This window comes from Zonotrichia leucophrys, chromosome 14 (assembly GCF_028769735.1).
Source record: "Zonotrichia leucophrys gambelii isolate GWCS_2022_RI chromosome 14, RI_Zleu_2.0, whole genome shotgun sequence".
Taxonomy (NCBI): domain Eukaryota; kingdom Metazoa; phylum Chordata; class Aves; order Passeriformes; family Passerellidae; genus Zonotrichia; species Zonotrichia leucophrys.
The window spans coordinates 5,986,303-6,010,431 of NC_088184.1; the positions used below are offsets into that span (position 1 = coordinate 5,986,303).

At 40.5% G+C, this 24,129-nt stretch overlaps 1 protein-coding gene across 12 annotated transcripts in view; it reads right to left on the minus strand.

The window, feature by feature from the left end:
- GRIN2A (glutamate ionotropic receptor NMDA type subunit 2A) overlaps positions 1–24,129 on the minus strand; it is a 185,526-nt gene that overhangs the window by 23,060 nt on the left and 138,337 nt on the right. For all 12 annotated transcript variants that reach the window (XM_064726408.1, XM_064726410.1, XM_064726407.1 and 9 more), the window contains 4 exons: positions 23,739–23,864; positions 20,933–21,162; positions 15,563–15,723; positions 1,700–1,887 (listed from right to left, as the gene is read on the minus strand). In XM_064726408.1, coding sequence (XP_064582478.1) covers positions 1,700–1,887; positions 15,563–15,723; positions 20,933–21,162; positions 23,739–23,864 — 705 coding nt within the window. The remainder of the gene's footprint in view (positions 1–1,699; positions 1,888–15,562; positions 15,724–20,932; positions 21,163–23,738; positions 23,865–24,129) is intronic.

Consider the following 24,129-nt stretch of genomic DNA (forward strand, 5'->3'; position numbering starts at 1 on the left):
AAGATATAAGGATTTCTATGCTATGGAAGTCCACAGGTCAAAGTGTAAACACAGGGTAAGACTTGTCACACTTTGCTCCCACCCACTTTGTTTTGTACCTGATACTCAGAGTTGAGGTGAAGCATAAAAATGCAGCACCTTCAGTATTTTGATGAGATTTTTCTTAAATAGCTTCAAGTGCTTTCCCTTCAATTTCATTTATTCTCGTTCTCTGTGATTTCATTTTTTGTGTTGGATGAGAAGTATCAAAAATGCTGAAGGAGTAAGCATGAAGGAAATGCAAAGTGAAAGGAATGGAAACTCAAGTGTTGCTCTGGATACATCCATAGGGGTTAGCCCACACTGAGAAACACAACCCAGATCCTCCCTCAGGCTACAGGAGATTTTTCTTCTTTAGTATGGGACCAATAATTCAACTTCTCTGATTCAAATTCCTCATTTAAAAGTGGCTCTGAATTATCGCATCTAATAATTCTTAACAGTATTACACAAACAGAAAATAATATTCAGGAAAATGTGAATGTTTGAAAGGCAGCCATTGCAGGTCATCTAGGCATTCCTTCACCCAAGTTAGAGAGGTTTCTTCCACAGCCTCTCTAAACCCAACAGATGGATATGATGCACTGTTATTTCCATATATACACTAGACAAAATGCATCAGCCGTGATGATGACACCTCTTCCAGTTGTTTAATGTTATAAAAGGAGTAAAATCCATGTGCTGGAAGACTTACACACTCATTGTCTGCCCCATGAAAATTAATGTCCTGTGGTTTATGGAACAGGAGGCCACTCTGCTAAGTCCTGCTCTCTGCCACTGTTATTACACTGGAATTCACTATTCTTACCCTCAATTGCTTCTTACTGGTGACATTAAACCCTTATTTATCTTTTCATAAACCCTCTCTTTCACTGATAAAGAAATGCAGAGTCAACACACACATCTATGTAAAAAACCAAAATAAAGATTATGTAATACACACCATATCCCAATCTGATAGAGGATTTCATCAGTCACACCACAGAAAACTTTTAATTACCATATTTCTATTTGCTCCCACAGGTGAAACACGAAGCTTTCTACAACCAAAAAGGAGTTCATACCCTCTGTGGAGACTGAGTCATCATTGCTGTTTTCAAATATATCAAAGATATGCAGCAAGTTTTCTACTGCAGGGCAGAAGTGCCAAGAGGACCTATAGTTCTTCTATTTCATGTTAGAATAAAAAATATTTGTTTGAAGTGCAATGAAACGAGTCACCCTAATTCAATTTCATACGCATTCTTTCAGCAGAAGTTTGAATGAAACCATTCTGGATTAGGAATCACTCACATCAGCTCAGAACTGAGCTAAACACTTTTCAATAGCAGAACAGTCATGCTGAAGGATAACTCATCTACTAAGAGACAAAAACAAAGGAAATAAATAAATTGATAAATGCTCACTAACACTTAGGCTAGCTTTACTTTGTGATGTATATGAAAACATTTTCTGAAAATAGAGGCTGATGCCCTTGGTGGGGAGGTGAGTGGAAAAGAACTCCTGTGTCAGCACCAAGAAGTAATTTTACTCTGTTTTACCTTTTTTTTTTCATTTTAAAGACTTCAAGAGAACAGTACTAGCAGGCTCAGAGCTACTAAAACTGAATTAACTGTGCATACACAGAGGAAGAAAAGAAAGGAAAAATCTTGGTCCCTACCATCTCCCACAAACTGGAGGAGGGCAAGATCAATTTGTCTCTTCCAAGGTGATCCTTTCTGGAGAGCAATCCCATAGCCAGTAGTGGCAAAGATGTACCCACTGCCTATTGTGACAAGTTTGCAGCCTTCATCTCTTCCAGCCTTGTAATTCAGCACTGCTGCATCATAGATGAAAGCATCCAACTTCCTGAAATAAAAGAAAACATTTTACAAACCAAATCATTAGGGACAGCTGTTGTCAGACTTCTTTTGTCCTTGATGTTAGGACCCTGTTGAATATCATATGGATTCTTTGATATCATTAATTACATATCCTGCTCTGCTGTATCTAAAATTAACAAAAGGCATCTATTTTAGTGAGGGGAAAGTAGGACACATAGTTTTGCATTTCTATTTTAAGGGATGCTGTTAAAAAATACTGAGCAGGAGAAACCAATCTACAAAATGTCTTGCCCTGATATCTTTGTATCTTTGCTCTTGGTATGGATAATAAATACCTTGAGATGAAAAATGGTCTCCAAAACCAACAGAAATTACAACAGAGAACTTAGAATTGAAACAAAAATAGACAATTAGTATATTTCAAATACTGAAGGAGATTGAAAACGTTCACCAGTTTTACATACACACCCTTGTTTTATTTCTCTTTCCAAAAATAAACAGTGAAGGTGGAGGTTAAGTCCTTGGTATGCTCCAGTATGTCAAAGTCCTTGATATACTGGAGCATATGTCATAGAGCTACCCAAATCCCACTGAAATATGATAGAAAATATTTCTTTATGATTCACAGTTCCAAACATACTATTTGTGTATCTGGAGCACAGCAGGAAGAAAAGAACTTGTGAAAAACTTTAAGCCTTTTACCCCATCTACCTAAAAATGGAAGAATGGGATAATCTCATTCTCTAAAGAATACAGGGAACACAATAGGAGTGGAAAACAAACCCAGTAAAGAATGGAAAAGAAGCAATGTCCCCCAGGGACACTTTCTCAGAAGCACTGTAAAGCAAGCTAGAAGGCAGGTGCATGGATGTTTCACAAATGAAGGCAGTGAAAATGCACATACAAGAGGAGGAGGCCATTTGGAAGGACAATCACTTGACAGCAGCAGATCCCAGTCAAAGAAAAGGCATTTTTGCACTGCCAGAAATTCACATGCAAACTTCAGAAAGAAACAGACAAAGCTTTATTTTGTATTACTGCCTTCATCTGCAGCCTAAACCATTTAAGATGTTTACTGCTTGCTGAAGAGCAGCAGGAGGAAAAAGCTGTTGGGGCCTCAGCTCCAGCCTCACCTGAATGACACAGAAAAGCAAAGCCACCCTATTCCCAGGAACACCCCCTCCCTTCCCAGCATCTCTGTGATCCTGCAGGAAGCCAGAGGAGCAGGAGGACAATTGGCTTTGCTGGGTGGTGTGGGAGGCTCCCCCTGAGCCCCAGGCCCTGCCAGCTGTGCCTGCTGAGCCTTGCAGGGGCGCAGAGCAGCACCTGCAGCGCTGCCGGAGCCTCTGACGGGCTGCAGCTGACACAGCTTGGCACCACACTGCCCACCAACAGTTGGGGCCTGTCTCCATGGAAAGGCAGCTATAAAAATAAATGTACTGTGGCACCAACAGGTACAGCAGCATCAGCTTCAATTACATTCTATCAGGATGCACCAGTTGCGAATTCTGTTGCTATGAAGTTTTGGAGTTCGCGCTTGCTGCTAAGCTTAAAAAGGACCTAGACATATCACATTTTGACTACTACAGAAAAAAAGGCCCAACATGCTTTCATGCATATCATAATTCAAAGTTTATTCAAAAATAATCAATCAACAGAACGCTCACTTTTTCAGAATTCTAAATCAGATACCAAAATGTGGCACTAAAGAAACCTGTGTCTATCTCACACTGAACCCAGAGGAATACCAGGAGAGAATTAAGTTGTTGGATTTTGTCTGCTGTCACAAAAAAGGGAACTTCCTGCCACTTATTACTATTCTTTATTGCTTTCCTTCAAGGATATTTATCCCAACAGTCACCATTCAAGTCATCTAATTGAAATTTAGTGAGGTGGTTAATTCAGAGTAGAAGTGGTTCATGCAACCATTAAAAAAATAGTTGGGCTATCAGTTCTTTTGCTTTTCCCCTCTTCCCTAAAATTCAGTTGATGCAACTTTCAGTTTAAAAGTCAGATTAGTTCCACCAATGCTCAAAATCTGGTTTCCTCCTTCCTTTAAATGGATTATTTAATATGCAGAAAATCACTAAACATCTGGTAGGCGATGACACAAATTCAATCCATAAATAAAACATGGATGGCTACCTGGCACTGGGGGTAATTAATTTAATTATTAAATTGGAAAGAGTCAAGAGGGTGCTGGGGCACTAGCCAAGCCTGCAGCCCTCAACATAAGATCAGAGTTTTCTAAATGATGGGCTTTGATGCAGCACTTCAGAGACAATCTTTCCTTGCATGGAGAGCAACAACAAAAATCTGTGTCCTTTGGGTAGGCTCACAGTGGGAAAAAACCTCACAAACCTGCTTGCTGTACCCTCAGGACATTGTAGCTTTTCTGATCTACAGCAGACAATTACCAAAATCAATAGAGCCCAGCCTGACTGGCTGCCATCTGCAGTTATCTGTGGGCAAGGAGGGAGGGAAGAAGGGAGGGAAAGAAGGAAGTAGGGAAGGACTCTTCCCCTCCCAGAGGACGCTCAGGGACTGGGAGGTTTTGCTCTCTCTGTGGGTACAGACACTGCTGCAACCAGACAACTTCAAACACACTCTGGAATTTGTCGTCTGTTTATTCTGGGATTTATAGTTTTGCAATGCAAGCACATAAAACACATGCTGCTAAACACAGAGAAAATATAGAGTCAGCTATTCTTCTGTCAAAACAGCCTCAGTCAGAAATACAAAGGAAGAAGATCTCTTTGCTAAAGACTCCAGGGCAAAAGCCTTGTCCTGCCTCTGAAATCACACTCTTCACATGCAGTTTGCTTCCTTAGTTACTGAGCACTGCAGTAAGACCTTGGGACAGAAAGACAAAGCACAGCCAGAGTTTCACTCACTCGCTGTGGAAGTGCCTCCCCAGCTTCACAGGAGCCTGGGATCAGCGCAGTGCTCACACATGGAACAGGTTCTGAGGATGCAGAAGGCTTTACTCTTGAGGACTTTTTCTATTCTGCTTCTCTAAGGTCACAACAAATCCCATTACACGAATCAATTTAAAAACATGAGGTACTTTCCTGACAGATGCTGAGAGCTGAAGGTTCTGCTGTCAGTCGCTGCCCAATGTCTTAACTATAAATCAAAAATTGATTGCCCTGAAAAACTCTCGGTGTCCACAAACACAAACTTATATTCACAATATATTTTCTGCATTTCCAACATAACTCTTATAACCTCTCAAGGCTTAATCATCTCTTCAATGTGCTGATTACAGAAGTACTGTTCCTGCAAAGTTCCAGAACACCCTGTACCCCTGCAGCGTGGGCAGGGAGGAACAAGCCCCAACTGAAGAGCTCAGATTTTAGGGCACCCAACTCTTCCATCACTAGGATGTGAATTTCTGGCATTCCAAATTTTTAAGAACTTTCAGATAACTATAAACACTTCTCAATTAGCGTTTCCAAAAATGGAGACAGCAAAATCTGGGCGAATCCCAAAATGTGACCCTTTCTGAGCAGTTTGCAAAGCTGGCGGCTAGATCAGCCCTGGAGGAAGACAAGGCAGGGATGTGTGCAGGCCAGAAGGCTGCTGGGAACACAGAGGACTTTCCTTCCTGCCATGTCTGTGTGGGGAAAGCCACAGCTGCTGTTTTTGCTGGGCTCTGATGGAACACCAGGCTGGGAGCATGGCAGGGACTGCTGGACACAGGAGCCCGTCCTTGTCTTGCCATTCTCCAGGCAGGACCTCCAGTGTCACAGACATCTTTTATGAAAAATCCTTTCCTTAGGATTTTTCCTCCTGAGAAGCTGAGAAGCCTCAGGAACAAAATGGAATGCTGTGGAATGCAACAGGTACATCTGTGATTGGTCTCATGTGGTTCTTTCTAATTAATGGCCAATCACAGTCAGCTGGCTCAGACTCTCTGTCCAAGATACAAACCTTTGTTATCATTCTTTCTTTTTCTATTCTTAGCTAGCCTTCTGATGAAATCCTTTCTTCTGTTCTTTTAGTATAGTTCTAATACAGTATATATAATAAAATAATAAATCAAGCCATCTGAAACATGGAGTCAGATCCTCGTCTCTTCCCTCATCCTCAGACCCCTGTGAACACGGTGACACTCCAGCTCTCCCTGTTCTTCCTACAGAGACTGGCAAGCCCCAGGGGCTGGTTCTTGTGGCAGTGGTGCTGCAGAGTGCTGCCAGCTGAGCACGCTGCCCCCGGGGTCACACCCTGAGAGCAGAGCAGCCCCCACACGCCGAGCACAGACCCTGCACCCAGAGAGGCTCAGAGTTCCTCAGCCACACACAAATTCACAATTGTCAGCTCACTGCAGCCTCACCAGGGAGTGAACAGCTCTGTCAGATTGTCGAGGTTTAAATAAACTGGTGAGAGATATTAGAGAGCTGAGAGAGAACTGCCAAAGCTGGAATGGCAAAGGTTAATAACTGCCATGAACTGGTCAGACTGGGCAGGCACCTCCAGCCAGTGCAGGACCACAGAGCTGTGGCTCGTCTGAGCTACAGGCAGGTCTGCAAACCTCCTCACAACCACTGCAATAACCCTGGCTAGCAGGAAAAATAAACAGCTTGGAATGTTTATATAACAGTGACTACAAAGGCAAATGTCCTTCAGCGAGCAAGCACCAAGAGAAAAGGCAATGGGGAGATTTTATCTCACAGCATCAGAGAACATCAGGTGGTATGAAATCATGAACCGGAATAGTTCTATAAAAACTCAAAAGTGCATTACTGAATGTAATAATTTGAAGTGGGAGATACATGAAAAATAAGTGTGGACAATCCCATAACTAAACATTTATGATTCATCAAGCAGGATAAGAGTTGAAAAATCAGAATAGCTATAGCAAAAATTTGTTCTCAAGCACTGCTTAACACATGCAAAATTGCCTTTGTAGAGAAAATTTAAGTTAGAGAAAAAGGTACAAAAAGCAATTTCAGAAAAGTTGAAAATGCTTCCCTATAATTTTCCCCATCTTTATTATTGACACAACTTTTCATAAAATTCCTATGATGAAAACTGAAAAGGAAGATGAGGCAAGTGCTCCTTTATTAGTCACTTCTCCCTTACAACAGAATTACAACACAATTGAAAAATGTTCCTTTGCTTCCTTAACCAGCTACATGATCCTTCCATTACTTTGTTCTCTTGATGGAATGGGAAGTAAAAATCAAAAATGCCAATCTGCTCAGTAGTTCTGGAGCCACAATGACATTAGGAAAAAAAAAAAACCCACAAAAAATAAAAACAAAAAAAAAACACCTGCGTCCATTTAAGGCAAGATTAAATTGCCTTAAAAGATCATCAATAGCAGTGTTGGGAAGGCAGCAAGTACAAATATACTGTCTGTAAGATCTGATGGGTTTATGTCATAAACTTTCATTTCATCCCTTCTTTCTCCACAGAAGGGATGAAAGAAAGTGTGTCAAGAGTGAACAATGAGGGAGAGCATCATTTGTGTCTCTGTGTCCTGGGGATCCAGTGCTGAAAGGTCACTGTGGAATGGCACAGCAATCAAAGGGAAAGAATGCTGCTCTGAAGATGAGGCTCCCATGAAAGTCTCTAAAGTGACACTTTGATACTGCTGGAGCAAAAGCAGATATTTAACCTTTAACATGAAGGACTGTTGATTCCTCTGACACAGTTTTGACTAAAATGCATTTCAGCTTATCTGATGCACTTCATCCCCAGCAGTGACTTTATCTTTCTATACACATTCAAATGGCTCCTCACAGAACTGAACTTCACACACACTGAGTGGATTTCTTGACATCTTGATATTGCCAATTCATTAGGGGAAAATTGAACAACCACCCCCTGCAACAGCACAGGTCAGCAAAGTATAACCCAGTTAAATGGTGAACTCATCATGTGCACAGAACCAGCTTTCAGCTTCTCTCCCTGCTTAAACTATCCTCACTTCAATCTGCACACAGGAAACACAGACCCAATTTGAAAGAGCAGGTTCTGACAGACATTGACACCACCATGAGAGGTTGTGGAGGCTTCACTTCACCTGCCAGGGCAATCCCAGCTGCCAGGAAACACATGGAGAGCCTCCCTTGGCTGTGGTCACCTGCGTGGGCACCTTCACCCTCCTCGCTCACAGGAGCTCCCATCCACCTCCCCTCTGCCCAAACACCTTCCCTGTCCCTGTAACATTTCCCTTAGCAACAGAATAATGGAAAATTTAGTGTGCCTTTATGATTAATTTATACAATGGAAGAGTGTCCCACTTCACATCTCAGAAGCCAAGCCAAGAAGTTTTTGCAACGCATCAGTTTATCAAAACACAAAACTTGAAGAGCTGAGTGGGGGGAATATATTTTTAGATTAAAGATTTTGTCCCAGTTACAATAGCATAATGAAGGATAAATTCAGCACAGCTCACCAAGTACCTGATCTCAGCCCCAAATGAAATGAAGACTAAAACTCAGAATAGCTTCTGAAAAGAATGGGGGTTAGATGGCACACAGCTACTTCCACCTGTTCATTTTATTTCCAGGCTACTTGTAATATTTAGAGATATTAGATAACAGCATTACCCAAAAAAGTTATAATGCAGACAAAGGAAGTAATTAAAAAAAAAAAAAAAACACAATTTAAAAAAAAAACTGCAGAAGAGCACTCAGGTACTGAATAAAAGAATTGGAAATAAATTGCTAAAAATTATTTTTTCCTAAAGGCAAGTTTCTATGCATCAGGTGAACAGGAGAAACAGGGTTGTTTGTCTCTCTTTCTTTAAAAAAAAAGTATCAAAAGAAGCCATCTTTGAGCCAGGAAGACATTCCTGAAAATATAAGAATTACAAGAATATGAGAATAACTGCATTTCCTGAAAGGACAGCAAGTTATGGGGAAGGAGGAATCAGCCATTAGAAAAACTGATGCCAGAAAATCCTGCCGTGAGTGGAAATGCCATAGGAGTCCTTAAGTCTGAGCTGGCAGCTTGCAGTGCTGAACTCTGCTCACTTCAGCACTGAAATGAAAGCTGTGCTCATTCAGCCACACACTTCTTTTAAGATACTAGATTTCAGAATTGATACCGAAGAGATCCTTCTGAAAAATATTCCTAGATGGAACAGCAAATTTAACCATTTTCACATCTCTGCAGCCTTCTGGTACAGACAGCAGCTGCCCAGTTGCAAACCAGTTTTCCAGCTCTTAGCTCATGGGGCTGCAGCTGGAACATCCATTGGAAATCATTCCCTGCAGAGCACAATGCCAAAATGAGCATTAGAGTGAACACTGAAACATATATTAGATTAAACCACCACAGAAAGCATCATAATGTAAATTGAAATTAAGTTACCTCAGCCATCTGATGCCAAATTAAATGAAGTTATTGATTGCAGAAGTTGTCTGAACTTGGTCAGCCAGGACAGAAAACCCTGAATGGGCCAAACTGTTTAGCAGAGATGCTTTTTCACAGATGGTAAGGAAGGAAACAGTTATTCACATTTTTGCTCCTTCAGACAGTTTTAAGCAAAGTGTATTTGTATTTGCACAATAATTTAGTGCTTACTGTCAAAATTGATAGTGGTTAGTGGACACCACGGAGCACAGCAAACATCTGCCTGTCCCAGGTAGTTCAGGATCTTTGTTCAGTGCTCTTTGATGTTTTCTGTGTTTACATTATGAGAGCACCCACACATGGGGCTCTCTCTTAATGCATCATAGCAGCTATCCTGGAAGGTTGCAAGCAATAAATTATTATGACTACAGATCTCATGCTGCCTACAGGCCTTTTCCTTTCTCCCTCAAACACTCTTCAGAGTTACCATCCCTGTTAAAAACGGGCTTTTAACAGAGTTAACCATCCCTGGTAAATTCTTAAAAATCTGGTTATAGATTTGGACATTTCTGTGAGTTCTGGCTGTAAGCTGCTATTGTATCCCCATGAGAACAATGAAGAATTTGTGCTTTTAATGAAAAATTAAAATGTATCCTTTTTCTTTCAAACAAATGTATCCTTTTTCTTTCTTTTTTCTTTCTTTCTTTCTTTTCTTTCTTTTCTTTCCTTTTCTTACTTCTCTCACAGCTTGCCCTCCTCTTTTGAAAAGGAATGAATCACAGACAGAACAAAAACTAGGAAGTTTTTCGTTTGGTGAAATTTTTTATGATTTTTTCTGTAAAAATAAAACAATAATATTGAAATTGGTTTTGCATTGAAGTGGGGAGATGTCAGCTGGCTGCCTAAAAGACAAGTTGGGTCTTTTAGGCACATCACTACTTAATTGGCAGTCCTAATTAGCAGCAGCACCTGCTGGGCACAATCCCAACTGTGCTGCAGCTGATGGGATCAGGGATGTTTGCCTCCTGGTTATGCCTGTGCCACACTGCAGAGGCTGCCAGCTCAGCCTCTGACCTGCTTGTATTTGTTCAACAAATAACAGAGTGTGTGAGGCTGTGAATTGGATAATTTATAATCACTGTGAGAGCAACAAAAATCCAATTCAGGCCAACAAACTCACAGATGGGGTTAAAAGGCCATTGGGGCCTTCTGGGGTCTTCTCATGCACTCTCTCTGCTTAGTGTCATAAGATTCTATAAAACATGTTAATAATAATGTTCTTTTCACATGGGAGAGTGGGCTTGCAGGGAGGAAATAACTCATCAAGCCATTGGCACTGCTTCCAGGTGTTTCTGCTGGCATTATACCTTGTCATTAAAGGATGCTGAGGACACAACCACCACGTGTCCCTGTCACAGTGACAGCTCAGGACAGCCTGCAGGCTGAGAGCAGCTCCTCAGGGGCAGCTCATAAATCATGGGGATGTAACCCTTCACTTCTGATAACCCAGCACAGCTGAGGCCATCCCTGCTGTGGCTGTGGCAGTGCAGCCTTTCCCAGCAGCTCTGTAATTCCATCAGCATGTCACAGAGGACGTGGGAATAAGGTGTTCAGCTGATGAGAATCAACACAAGCACTGCTGTCTTTAACAGGAAGGCAGATGAAGTCCCAAGTAAACTTTAGCATCAAATCCCTGAGCACACAGTCACAGCTGTGGCTGGCAATAAAAGCTGTAAAGCACTCATGACAGCCAGGGGATCTGCAGCTGCTTGCCTGGGGAACACCAGGGACTCATTCCTGCAGCTCCCTTGAAAGGATGTGATGGGCAACAGGCAAGCAAACATTTCCCATCTTATCCCTACAGTAAAAAGAACCTCTCCCAATTAAATTTTCTCATTTCAGCCATTAGCAGTTAAATCCCAGACTGTATGCCACTGTAGATGTGCTGGGGCAAAGGTGAGAACGTGGAATGTATTTCCAGTTTATTGCCATTGCAATTTCTCCTCTTGACAGTTTTACAGCCACAAATAGAAACACTGCGTGCAAACTCAAGAGCTATGAGCTCATACAGCCCACACCAGAGAGCTGCCACTGGAAGGATGCTTTGCCTGCAAAAAGATGGTATTCTTTAACTATAATCTCTTCAGGAAAGATATAGCCAGGCAAACAGAAGGAAGCACACCCAAAGAGCCAGTGCAAACATAACACAATAATTAACGACTTCCTATTTGGGAATTTATTCTCTCCTCAAAAAGCACAATCCATAGGACCTGTCTCCCTGGTGCAGAGGGTTCTGGAAAGGTAGATCAATTAAATGCAGCATGGACAGAAATGCTTGCAATGCATTTTCAAGGCTGTATTTGATCAATAAACGTCTCAAGAGCTCAGAGGAGCCTCCATGGCTCAGGCAGAGCTGGGCACTCCCACCAAGAGCACATTAGCTAATCCTTACAGACCCTGCTCTCCTGAGCAACGCCCAGGGCAACAACTGCCATTTCTCTTCTCATTAAGGAACAAAACCCTACAGAACCCTGAGCTGCTTGGTCCTGCCTAAGGAACAATGCCAAGCTCTGCACGTAGCACAGCACATGGGGACCACCTGATCCCTTAAATGCATGAAATTTAGTGAAAAACACAAGTACACGTTTTGACAAGCTTATAAGATCCAGGCTGCTTTCAGTAACGAACTGCATTGAAGGAGGGACAATATTTTGCCATTTTGAAGATTATTAAGTAGCACTTCAATAACAAGATTTTCCTTTTTAACAGGCCTGGTTGCAAACTGACACATTAAATTAAAATAATTCTGCTGTTGTTCAAATGGTATTTCAGCAGCTTCCTGAGAAACACATCTGTGAATCTCAGAAATAAGACCCTAGTGACAAGAGATGGATATTACTGAATCTTTACAGAATTTTTTTAAGATCTTTTCAGAAACAAAGGTTGATTTTGTATCAAAGAGGAAAAACCAATAAAGCTGATAACTTTGCCTTCACCCCTGATGGCAACAAGCTGCAGTGAACCCCTATGGGGACTCACCTGAGGGAGGAGGTATAATGTCAATGTCAGGCTAACACAAAAATCTCATTGCCACTTTGATTTGCAGCATTTCCCAGGTGATGATCTCAAACATTTTTGATGCTAATTGAACAAGATAGGTCCAAGCCTATTGGCCATGCAATGAAGTTGCTTGTTCTAATTAAAAAAACAGAGGCAGATGCTTTCCTTGTACGTTAATTTCTGAAACAGCACCAGCCTCACCTCTCAAAGATGAAAGCAGAAAGGGGCTGGGTTTTGTCAAGGCTTCCCAGACACAGATGTGAGCACATTCACCTCTGCATGTACAGCAATGCTCCAACACAAGTCTTATCTACCCCTTACACCTGACCAGGAAATAAAGGCAGGAATACCATTTATTTTATATATATTTCTATAAATTTTTCTATCCACATTTCTCCCCTCCATTAGCAAGTGGACTGAAGCAGCTGGTTTTCCACTTCTTGAAAGAAAGCAAGATTAGAAAATATCCAAACCAAACAAAAAACCTCAGCAGTTTGGTTTTTAATTTGTTTTCAGAAATCTGTGTGCCTGAAATTTTATGTTTGTCCTCTTCCTACTTTCTCCTTCTAGTTCAACTCAGTAACATTATGTATTAAACATAATGATCTCAAAGATCAAGATATTTCCAATACATCTCAAGATGTTAATGCTAATTAAAGTTGATCAAAAGACTTTGTTTGGGACACAGGAAAATCAGACTGAACAGTGACAAGATGTTACTTTATAATTTCATTTTCTCTGGATCACAAGGGCCACATGTATGGCATTATTCAGTCATTAAGCATTGCTTCACTGATGGCATTTTTTGCTCCATCTTGAAATTAGAATCAAACACTATAAAAAAGTAATTAAAAGGGACTAAACCTCTTGTCTCCAATTAAGCAAAAGTAGTTTTTAAAGTGGGATTGGATATACAGGTTATACAAACACTCTTCAGGGATAACACAGTTCATATTTATTTTAACTCACAGCACCAATTATCAACCAGATTCTTTGCAAGTTCTTCTCAGTCTATAGAATATGACTAAAATTATCAGAGAGTTCATTTTCAAAAAGCTGTGCAGAAGCAGCAAGTCTTACCATGGACAAGGGAAATTGCTTGTTGTATCCCCAAGGATGAAAAAAAAAAAAAGATAAAAGTACAGGAATAGTTTTTAAAAGAGATAAAGATGAAAAGAAACAAATTAGCTGTAATAAGGTGAACAGAACACACACACTGAAGAGGAAAATAGAAATTATATATTTGTTTGGGAGCAGAAGCAGTTTGAGGAAGAAGAGATGAGTCATCCTCAAAAGAGCCACAGAAACACAGACTCCATGGGACCAGATGTACTAAATATCATGGAATCCAGTGAATCAGGGAGGAAAGGAAGTTAAAGATATCTCAACTAGACTTCACTGAGTTTAGTTAAAGATGAAAGGGCAAATTTCACATGGAAGAGAGAAAGAATTTGGTCAGCGAAATCATGAGGGGGATAGAAAGAAGATACAATTCTGTATGCTGAAGAACAGAAAACTTGGCAGAAAAAATGAAGAATTGTTTTTGAAGAGTTTGAGTCTGAAAGCAGCTGACATCCTGCTGTTCAATCCTTCTGCAGGTGCCACCAGACAAAATCCCACGGAGCACAGCTGGAGGCAGCAGTTACTTGTACTGACCCAGAAGTTTATTTGTACCATCTGCTACAGAAATATCAGCCAAGGGTAGCAAGGCAGACACCTGGGGGTATCCACACAGAGAAATCACTCAGAAGAGGAAAGAAACTTCAGCTGGGGAAGAGGAATCTGTCAAAAATGAATAGCTGATGCTGTCAAAAGGAGCAAAAGGAGCAAAGCTCTTGAGAAGGACCATCAGCTGGCCCAGAGCAGCCAGCCTGAGTTTCAGTGAACATCCTGAGCAGCCCTGCAGTCAGGCTGGCCCCCCTGTTTTCACACTTAAGTGTCTGAGGAGTGGCCTGGTTTTCAAGCTAACAGCAGATTTTCAGGGCTTTCAGTAGCACAAACGGTTGGTGAAAAGTACAAGCAGTTTACATCCCCTAAATAAACTGTCCATCCAGCAGAACAAGTCCTACAAATGGCTGAAATCAGGACATCTCCTTCTTCAGAAATTCCCAGCAGGAATGGTAGGATCCAGCTGTCCATCTCTAATGCATAATTCATCTGTCACCCAGGAAATGTGACCTGCCCAGGCTGGGTCAGAGCAGGAGCTGCAGCCTGGCAGCCCTGAGCAAGGCTGGTCTCACCAGTGTCACACATCTGGGCTGGCATGGCACAAACAGGCTGGGCAGTGCCACTGAGAGTGCCAATGTCACACATCTGGGCTGGCATGGCACAAACAGGCTGGGCAGTGCCACTGAGAGTGCCTGCAGAAATGAGGGCACACTGAGTCCACACAGCAGCAAGGAGAGAGGAGAAGGAAGAGAAGGAAGCAGATGTAAGGATAAATTTTTGAAGGAGTCTTCATTCTAAGAAAAGATTTCGAGATTCCAAGGTGTTTGGCTTAATTAATACATTATATTCCCATACAGGTTTGGCAGAAGGGGAGTAAAAATTAAAAGGATAAGCAGTTCTCCAAAAAGAATCAAAACAGGGTATTTTAGTATAGGAAGAAACGTGTCCTGTGTTCACCATACATAAGGAGAGATGTCCCTTGAAACAGCCCCTAGAGTACATACACTTAAACCCACTAAAGTAACTTCTCACTTCAAAACAAAACCTAAAAGCCTACATTGAGAAATTAATATTATTACTGTTTTATTAACAAATATAATCATGTTAGGCTATCAAGCCTAAATGTTTAGAGCTAGCAGATTCCTGTCACCCAGATGAATGAGCAATATGAGCAATGAGTCACTCTCATACCTTTGGAGGATTAAGAATGAAAATTTGTCTTTGTCCAAACAGGCAGATTGGGCTACTTCAGACAGAAAAGGATGGATGGCACTCAAGACTAAATTTTCAGATCTTAAGAAAGAAGGACACTAATATTTACCAGAGTATTTACCAAGATTGTCAGAAGCAGGATTAGGCAGCACTGCAAAGATAACCAGACTGTCTTTGTACTGTCTTCAAATTCCAGAAACATTAATTCTGCCCTTTGAAACTACTTCTCACAGGACATTGAAGCTACCATGTAATTTTAAAACAATCACAGAAATCACAGTCAATCATTTTTCTTTTTGATAACTGTACAGTTGGGGGGAAAAAAGCACCAAGTACTACACAGCAGCCTGCCATCAGTCTGTCCAGTAGCACAGAAAGTACAGATCAGTAGTTCTCTGCTTCTGAAAAGTTACAGCATTCTTTAAAAAACAATGGAAAAAAAAACAACTCACCCAGTTTTCAAGCTGACCAAGGCATCCTCAACTCCCTTCTGATTAAACTTGGTCATGTAGAGGTGCATGTCAGGGTAGTTGTTCCGGATATTCCTCTCAGTGCTTCCATTTGGGACCGTCCCAAACCGAAAAGGAGGTGAATAATCATGTGGCCTTTGAAACTGGAGATAAATGGAATAAACAAAGTGTTTCAGGCATCCAAAATGTGAAGAAGGACAATTTCAGCTTTAAAAAGACAGAAGTTGTGTCAATTGCCTCAAATTTCTTCTAGGCAAATCTGTGGGTCAATTCAGGTCTATTATACCAGAAACTGTCTTCACACTAAGTGAACATAATCTACATCCAAGGTAAAACCAGCTCCATTTTGACTCTCTCCCATGCTCTGCACTTGGGCAGGACAACAGAAGCTGGAGCAGATCCTCATCTGCCAACATCTCTCAGGGAACCCAAGCACACCGGCAAACTGCAACCAAAGGAAAAGAGTATTTTGTGGATTGTCATTTCATACTTCCATCTCAGTTGGGACATTGTGATTCCCCATCAGGAAGATGGGAAAAGGATCATCCAGAGTACTCAGCAGGGAGCCCCAGTCCTGGAGAATGCCAGGGAGAGGCAGAGTGAGGGAGTTTCCTTCCACCCATGACTGGAGTGGAATAAAAGCACGTGCAGCTTCCACAGGGGCTCAGAACCCATAGTTGATATGAGAAGGGCTTCTGGAGCTCCCACACCTGTAATCCCAGTCCCTGTTCACCCCTACCATTTAAAACTATGAACCATTTGCTTGAGGACACTGAGATTTATTCTACAATTTTACCCTATCATTATTGCATCAGCACAGATGAACCAGCCAGGGGGGATCTGCAAAGGAATGGCAATAGCTCAGGGCACATGCAGGCTTCACACTTGGCAATCCTTCAAATAATCTCACATAAATTTTTTGCTAACAGATCTGAAAATTTTATATGCACCTTTTCAACATCTTCCTTTAAAACTCAAGTGACAATTTAGGATGAAAATGTCTCTTTAAGAAACAGATTAAAAAGGTCACTCAGATTAGAGGAACTATTGGCTAATGAGGAAATTGAATTGAGCATTGATAAAAGCAGTCACCCATGAATTCCACTCTAAATGCACTCTGTTTTTATTGCTGAAGTCAGAAGAGCAATCTATATATCCCGTGCTGCAAGAGATGCCTAATATTTATACAGCTGCTGATTCCTTTGGGGCTCCACGTGAAATATTTCTCTTTTTAACATTTGGTCTCAGGGCATCAAGCATTCCCAAGATCCAGTGCCAATTTGTAAAGAGAATACAAATGGGTTTACACAAAAACTGGGAGTATTTTCAATTCCATCAAACCTTGACTGTGAAATTATTGCTGCAACACCATTTTCTTGTTACAGAACTACAATTAAATACTTCATTTTAATTAAGCATATTTTGACAAAGCATAAAGGAATGAACTCTATTTTCCTCTATTTGTTTAGCTAACAGATGTCTTACTTTCCTCATTTTCCCTTTTCAGAGCTTTACTGTTTAAATTATAACTTTGCTACTACTTTTACACATAGTAATTGACCCCTGCACCAAAATTACACTGTACACTACTCATGATTCTTAGTCTATATTTGCTGTCTCTCTTTCTGAGTTTATTATGCAGCACTAAAACAAACCCTGCTTTTAAATATATGTCCAGAGAGTCTACTGATATAAATGTAGCTTGTTATGAACTTTATTTAAATCTAGAGATAATGTGTCTCTGATGTATTGAAATGGCTTCATGTGTATCCTAAATTTGCCAGTCAATAGAACTGGAAAAAATAGAACTGCCAATTTCAGGACCTGTAAGACTTGCTGCTCTTTATATTGCTGGGATTTTTTTGAAATTCGGCTGTGGGGAGCATTCTGCAAGCTCAGTTCCCAGTATGGCAGGGGAACTGGGGGAATGGCAGGAGAACTGGGGAAACAGGGATTTTATGGTGGAGAATTCTGGTGATTTCAAAATGGGAGTTTGTTTTTAAATAGTCTCACTTTTCAAAAACATTCATATTAATCTAGGATGTTGGCAGGCATTTCCTCTCACAGGAATAGTTGAAAGAATTAACACATCTGTTCAAATTGAACTTTCATGGCAGACAAAAATATTTCTGCAGAATACGAGGATGAATAAAAAGCCCAAGTTCATTCAAAAGTCACAGAGTTAAAAAGCAGATTAATAGTTCCAAACCCCATCGACAGACTGGAATTTCTTGGCACCAACCGACAAATTTTATCACTCATGAGGAGATTATTTTTGAAACCATCATCTGCTATTATATTGCTGCTCACAGACTACTTGTAAAGAAAAAAAGAGGTTTAAATCTTTTTTTCTAACACTGCACTCATATCTGAGATGAATAAAGTTTTCATCAATAATATTAAACTCATATTCAGTGAACTGCCACGTCCTGGAGAAGCACACAGACTGTCACTGTCTGTGACTGCAGCAAAGATCTCTATGGCAGGCAAGAGACAAGAAAAGAAAAAATAAATCAAGGCTCTATATGCATTCATTTTCCCTAAAGCCCCATGATGAGAAACAAAATATGTCATGTTTGCTAGGAAATAATTTTCTTCCTAGACATTTTATGAAATGCTGATCTTTTAAATCATGGAGAGAACTCTTGAGCTGAATGCACAAGGCCCTTGTTTGAGTCACAGAGGAGAGGTCTCCTGTCACTCTGAAGAGTGACCAATTCACTCCTGTCTCCCCTGCTCTGCCCCCTACAGAACTGCAGCACATGGCAACACAACTCCAGTCTTTTGCTTTTATTTTATTTTTTCTATATGCCTTAATAAAACTGGCAATCTCATTAAGTCAGCAAAGTCTTCCAGAAACATTACATACTGACTTAATTTAAAGATTTACTTGCTTGCCTGAAAAGGCTGGTGTTGGGAGCAGCTGTTTGCTATTGTTCTGGAGCTTTTTAAGGAACTTCAGGAAACACTACTAAAATACTAGAAAGCAGTAAATAATCTCCTGCCTGTCAGTGGCATCGTTAAGGTTTGCTGTTAAAGCTGAAGAGCAGCTCCTGGGCCATGTGTATGCGAGGCAGAGCCCCAGCAGAACAACACTCTGAGACAGCTCTGTGCACAGCTGCCCACCCTCCTGCAGCAATTTTTTCTGTTTCACTGCATGAAATAGGCACAAAAGGTCTCAAAAGTACAAAAGCCACGAATTTCAGTCTTTGCTGGATACTTTGGGCTCATTTTCTGTTCCTTTTGATGAAGACAAAGCTTTTGAACATCTATTACATACACAAGAATGTCAAAATATAATTCTCCTCTCATTTGCTGAATCATTTGAGTTTGTGAACACCCACCCCTCCTAACTCTAGAACAGGCTGTGCCATGGATTTATGGGTGACACTCTGGTGACGTGGCATTCACAAATTCATTAGCAGCATTTCAAGGGATGAGGAAACTGTAAAGAGGTCTTAGAGCATAAGGGGTAAATAACACCTTATCATCACATCAGCAAATCTGGTGAACCAGCTGATAGAGGGCAACAAAATTCCTGAATGGGACAACACTGTGTGCAGCAGGTCAGGGTGGCTGCTCAGGGAGAGGGGGGTTTTTCCTGATTTTTCCATCACACGCCAGTATCTCTAACTGGAAACACTTTTTTGCACTGGCAGTACAGCACTGACAGAAGAGCCTGACTCTTCAAGTATGGCAATGGGAAAAGTGGGAGAGAAGAATAATTCACAAGCCCAGAAGTGGGGTTTGGTTTTTTTTTAATTTTTGCAAAAAAAAATTAGTGAACTTTTAGGTATTAATTATTCAAATTTGATTACACCCACATTTCTGGCCCTTGCCTGTCACTGCTTTGCTTCCTGCAAGGGTCAGAGTTCTGTACTGAACCGTATAAACGTAGAGGGGAAAAAAAGAAAGAGGGGAGAAAAACAATTTAACATCAATCAGATTACATTCCCATAAATTATACCAAATTATTTGGTTTTTTAAAATCCAAGAAACCTCAGGATTGTGGAGGAGGCAAAACCTATGTATGACAAGAAGAATGTTCTGAAATAGTTCATTGCTGTTCTGGAGTTCTAACTTTTTTTATTTAATCAGAAAAGGCATGGCTTCCCTAGCTTATATCTACGTGCTTCAGGCAAAGTTTGAAGAACCAAAAAATAGAAACAAAGGTGGCAGATCAAATAAATGATCAGCAGACCACACAAGAACAGATGGTATTTTCTGATTCAAGTATTTTTCTATTTTTACTTTGCTTTTTGTGGAAATGAAATCCTACTTAGCAGTCAGAATAGAAAAAAATGACAAACCTGAGGAAGTCATAGGCCAAAAGCCACAGAACAGGTGCTGACATTTCCAGCCCTGTGGCAAAGAGCCAGCAAGGAGGGGAAGGTGAGGGTCACTCACACCTGAGCCCGCTGCTGGGCCAGGGGAAGGCAGAGCCTGCCAAAACCAGGGCCCAGGAAAATGCTCTGCTCTTGCTCACCAAATCCTCTGTTCTCTCTCATCAACAGCAGAAAGACATTTCTCAAATCTTCTTCGTTTTTATCCCCAAGAGACAATGCCATTTATCTGCCTCTTCTAAGAATATTATCTTAAAATAGAGGGATATTTAACAATCTTCATGCTCTTTCAAAGGTTTTGACAACACAATTAAATGAAAACAAAACTATTATCATTTCTTGTTTCTTTTTAGCTTTCCTCTAGCCATGCTTGCTTTGATATATCAGGCAATCAATCAAAGGCTGGTAATAAAAAGAAGTTAAAACAGAAAAAAAAAAAACCAGACAAGACTGAGATGTTGCCTTTTTGGTTTGTTTTTAGTAACATTTTCCTTTATTCTCTGTCCTTTGAGAAAAAAACCCTTTGTGAAATTGTCCCCTGGGCTATACTGTATTTAAATATTTCTTCTTAATGTCAATATTTAGTTTCATTTTCAAACAACTGGGCACAGACTTAACAAAAGTATGCCCTTCAGGTATCTTGTGCATATTCATCACAACAATTCTGCAATAGAATTTTTTCTATTAATATACTATTAATATCCCACAAAATTTTTCAAGCTTTTTATTTTGGTGAGGCATTCTTTTGAACCAAGCACTAATTGATTTCTGTAATAAAATAAAGGTGATTTTCAGTTAATGCAGCTACTTTTGAATAGGCTATGCAGAGATTTTAAATATAGATTGATGTTTTCATGCTTTGGGTCTTAGGTTTGTTAGTTAAGCTTGCATTCAGAAGGAAATCATCCAGTTTTAGTTCATTATCTTGCTCAGAGTTTTTATCAGGAAGTACAAATTTGTAGAAGGATTATGGAGATGCACACTGACACCTTTTGAGCTGAATACCTACCTTCTTATCACTCAGCCCAGTCACTTGGTCAACAAATTCCTCTTGAATCATGAAGGCAGCTAAGTTGGCAGTGTAGCTGGCCAGGAAGATGACAGCAAAGAAAGCCCAGACTGACACCATGATCTTGCTCGTGGTGCCCTTGGGGTTCTGCACAGGCACAGAGTTGTTGAAGACCAAGCCCCAGAGCAGCCACACTGCCTTTCCAATGGTGAAGGACGGCCCATGGGGATCTGGAAGTTCAAAGAGCACTTAGCTCAGCCGCACTTAAATTAAACCTTGCCAATATACCATGCAGGGACAAGCCATTAGTGCCAGAGACATGGTTAGAAAATATTTTGGTATATATATTCACTGTACTCCAAATATACTCACAGGATTTACCAGAGGTACCCTCCATTGCAATGACAACGAGTTCCACATTTTTAAAGCATAAGTCAACATTTTTCTACGTGGCATATGGTTCAAAATTTTTAAGATGAAAATGGAAAGGATAGGTTTGGAGGAGAAGCAGGCTGGTGTGTCTCCTGCAGGAAGAAATGTGCCACACTGTTGCCCTGTCAGTTTTCTGTGCCAGCAAACATGTGAAATGGAAAACTGGAGGTTTAAGTCTTAATGATTCAATTCTAGTACTTTTCTTACCCAAATTATTTTTATCATCTCCAGTCATCCAACATTATGCTTTTTGAACATTATGTAAGCATTTTTAAGATCAAAGTGTGTGAATGTGTCACCTACTTTTAAGCACCTTTGTACTCAGAGCATGAATCAGAAAGACAGAACAAAGGAGCCACCTCTATAGACAGGGAATTTAGAGCAAGCCAGGCTCTGGCTGCCTCACATGTTCAGAGTCAGTTCTGTGGCTCCAAATGTGTTGACATTACAGGTGAAATTCTGTCCCAGCTAAGCCATTCTGTAACTTTTGTTATTTCTATTTTGGGTCATCTTTTAATTCACCCCAAAGCTGGGAGTGGGCAGCATGCTGCCCCCAGGCTCACCCAGGGGCAGAAGTGAACGAACAATGTCATTTTCCACCCCAAAGGCCCCATTTATGGAGCCTGGGAGAACCAAGGGCAGTCATTCTCACGCAGCCCTAGGTAGGCACAGTGCAATCACACATTGCTCATAACCCAGACTCCCTGCACCCTCAGTGCAGAGAAACAGAACTCCCCTGACTGTGACTCATTTGGCCTACTTATAATTATCCTTTTTTCACTTCAATTGCAATTTAGTCAATAAGCTCTGATGCAGAAATCTGTAACTTTATCTCCTTCCCTGCCCTGTCCCTTTATCCAAGGGGATGCACATTACAAATATAGATCTAGCTATTCATTTAAACTATAATTTATGTTAATAATAATTCAACGATTCTTAAAATCATAAAACCCTAACTGGGTATACTGAGTGCATGTTCTCATTTCAGTAGAAATGCTCTCTAGTGCAGTGCAAATATTTCACAATGCAGCCAAACTCTACATCTCAGATTATGCTCCTGTTCTGCAGCAGCACTAGGAAAACAGAGTGCCGTAAAATAAACACAATGGAGCTGCAACTACCTTCTAGACATATTAAGGACTGAGCTGATACAGGAATAATGTGCATTTTTCTGAGCAACAGTGTTACAGAAATTATATGCCAAGGGAGCAATCTAAAGTTCTGTTTATGCCACGGGGGATTGTGTTACCACTGAGATTCATCCTGCAAAAAATGCCAAGGGAAATGAGAGATGATAAACTTGTTTGTTTGGTTTTTTGTTTTTTTTTTTTTTTTTTTTTTTTTTTTGCTATTCCAGATTTGAAATTAATGGCAGCTAGATTAGTGGCAAGTCTTTAGAGGCAAGTTGGGATGGTCTAGTGCCATAACATGTCTTTGTAGCTGTAAGTGCACTAAATAATCAATTCAGGCACAGAACAGAACAGCCAAGCCCCTGGGTCCCAGTGTCTATATTCACCTTTGACTTCTCTTTTAACACAGTGTTTATTTCAGACAGAGGTTACACATTTACCATCTTATTAAAATGATAACATCATCTGAACATTACAATAATCCACTTTTTCAGGGAACAAGCCAGCCATTGTCTAGAATAAATCATTTGCTTTTAATAGTGCCCAGAACTGTGTTCACCAAGCTGGAAGATTTCTTGTTATGAAACAAGGCAAGAATGATTTAGAAATTTTAACAAAGGCTGCACTCTGAAATGTCACTGAAGAAATGGGATGATGAGGGCATGGTGAGATATGGAATCCTCACTCCTGAGTCAAAGCGCAGCTTTCACTGAGAAAGAGTTAAAACAAAGCTTGTCTGTTTTGAAAATGAAGTTTCTATAACTGAGGGTGCTACACAGAGAGACGCCCTTCTGCCAGGGGCCTCATTTCAAGGCTAAGAATTCTGATATTTACAGGGACTGTACAGAACTATGGACAGTATAACTGCTATTTTTCAAAATGCCCAGAAGAGCACAGGATTTTAGGTAACTTTCTCTGAACTGGTCATCAATTTGTAATGGCCAGGAGTGGAACATATTTCACTGCTGACACTTTATGAGTGATGCCATGTACTAACCAAACACTGCCTGAATAAAACTGATACCACTTACCCTGCTCCCTGTCTGAATTCCATTGAATTGGAATTACAAACATGACCATATCAGCCTTCAAGAAACCATACTTTAAATGAAGAACATAAACAGTTTAATAGCTAATTGCATTGTTTTATTCCTATGTTATGTTAATTTTAAAAGATGGAGACCCAGGGATGGGAAATACATATTTTTTAATAAACATGGAGTTGAGTAAAATGCAAATCTTACCTCTCCCTTGTGCTAAGTTCCTGTTGTATCCTACAGGACTAAAGTACTCAAATATAAAGACAGCCATGGCAGACACGATGAGAAGCATCACAAACATCATCACCCAGACAGAAGCACTAAAAGGCTCTGCAGCAAAACAGGAGAAACAGAAACACAGTTCATTAAACCAGTCACAGCACAAGAATTCTAATGTCCTCACCAGGCAAGCCCAGCAGCTTCCTCTACATTAGCTTTTCCCAACAAAAATAACTAAGCAAATAACTAAGCAATATATAATGAACTGCTGTTAGTATATTTAGACAAAATCCATAAATTCAAAAGCTGAAATGTAAGTTGTAATTAAAAACAAAAGGCTGCACACTTTTCTTTGACACTGATGGTCCATAATTGG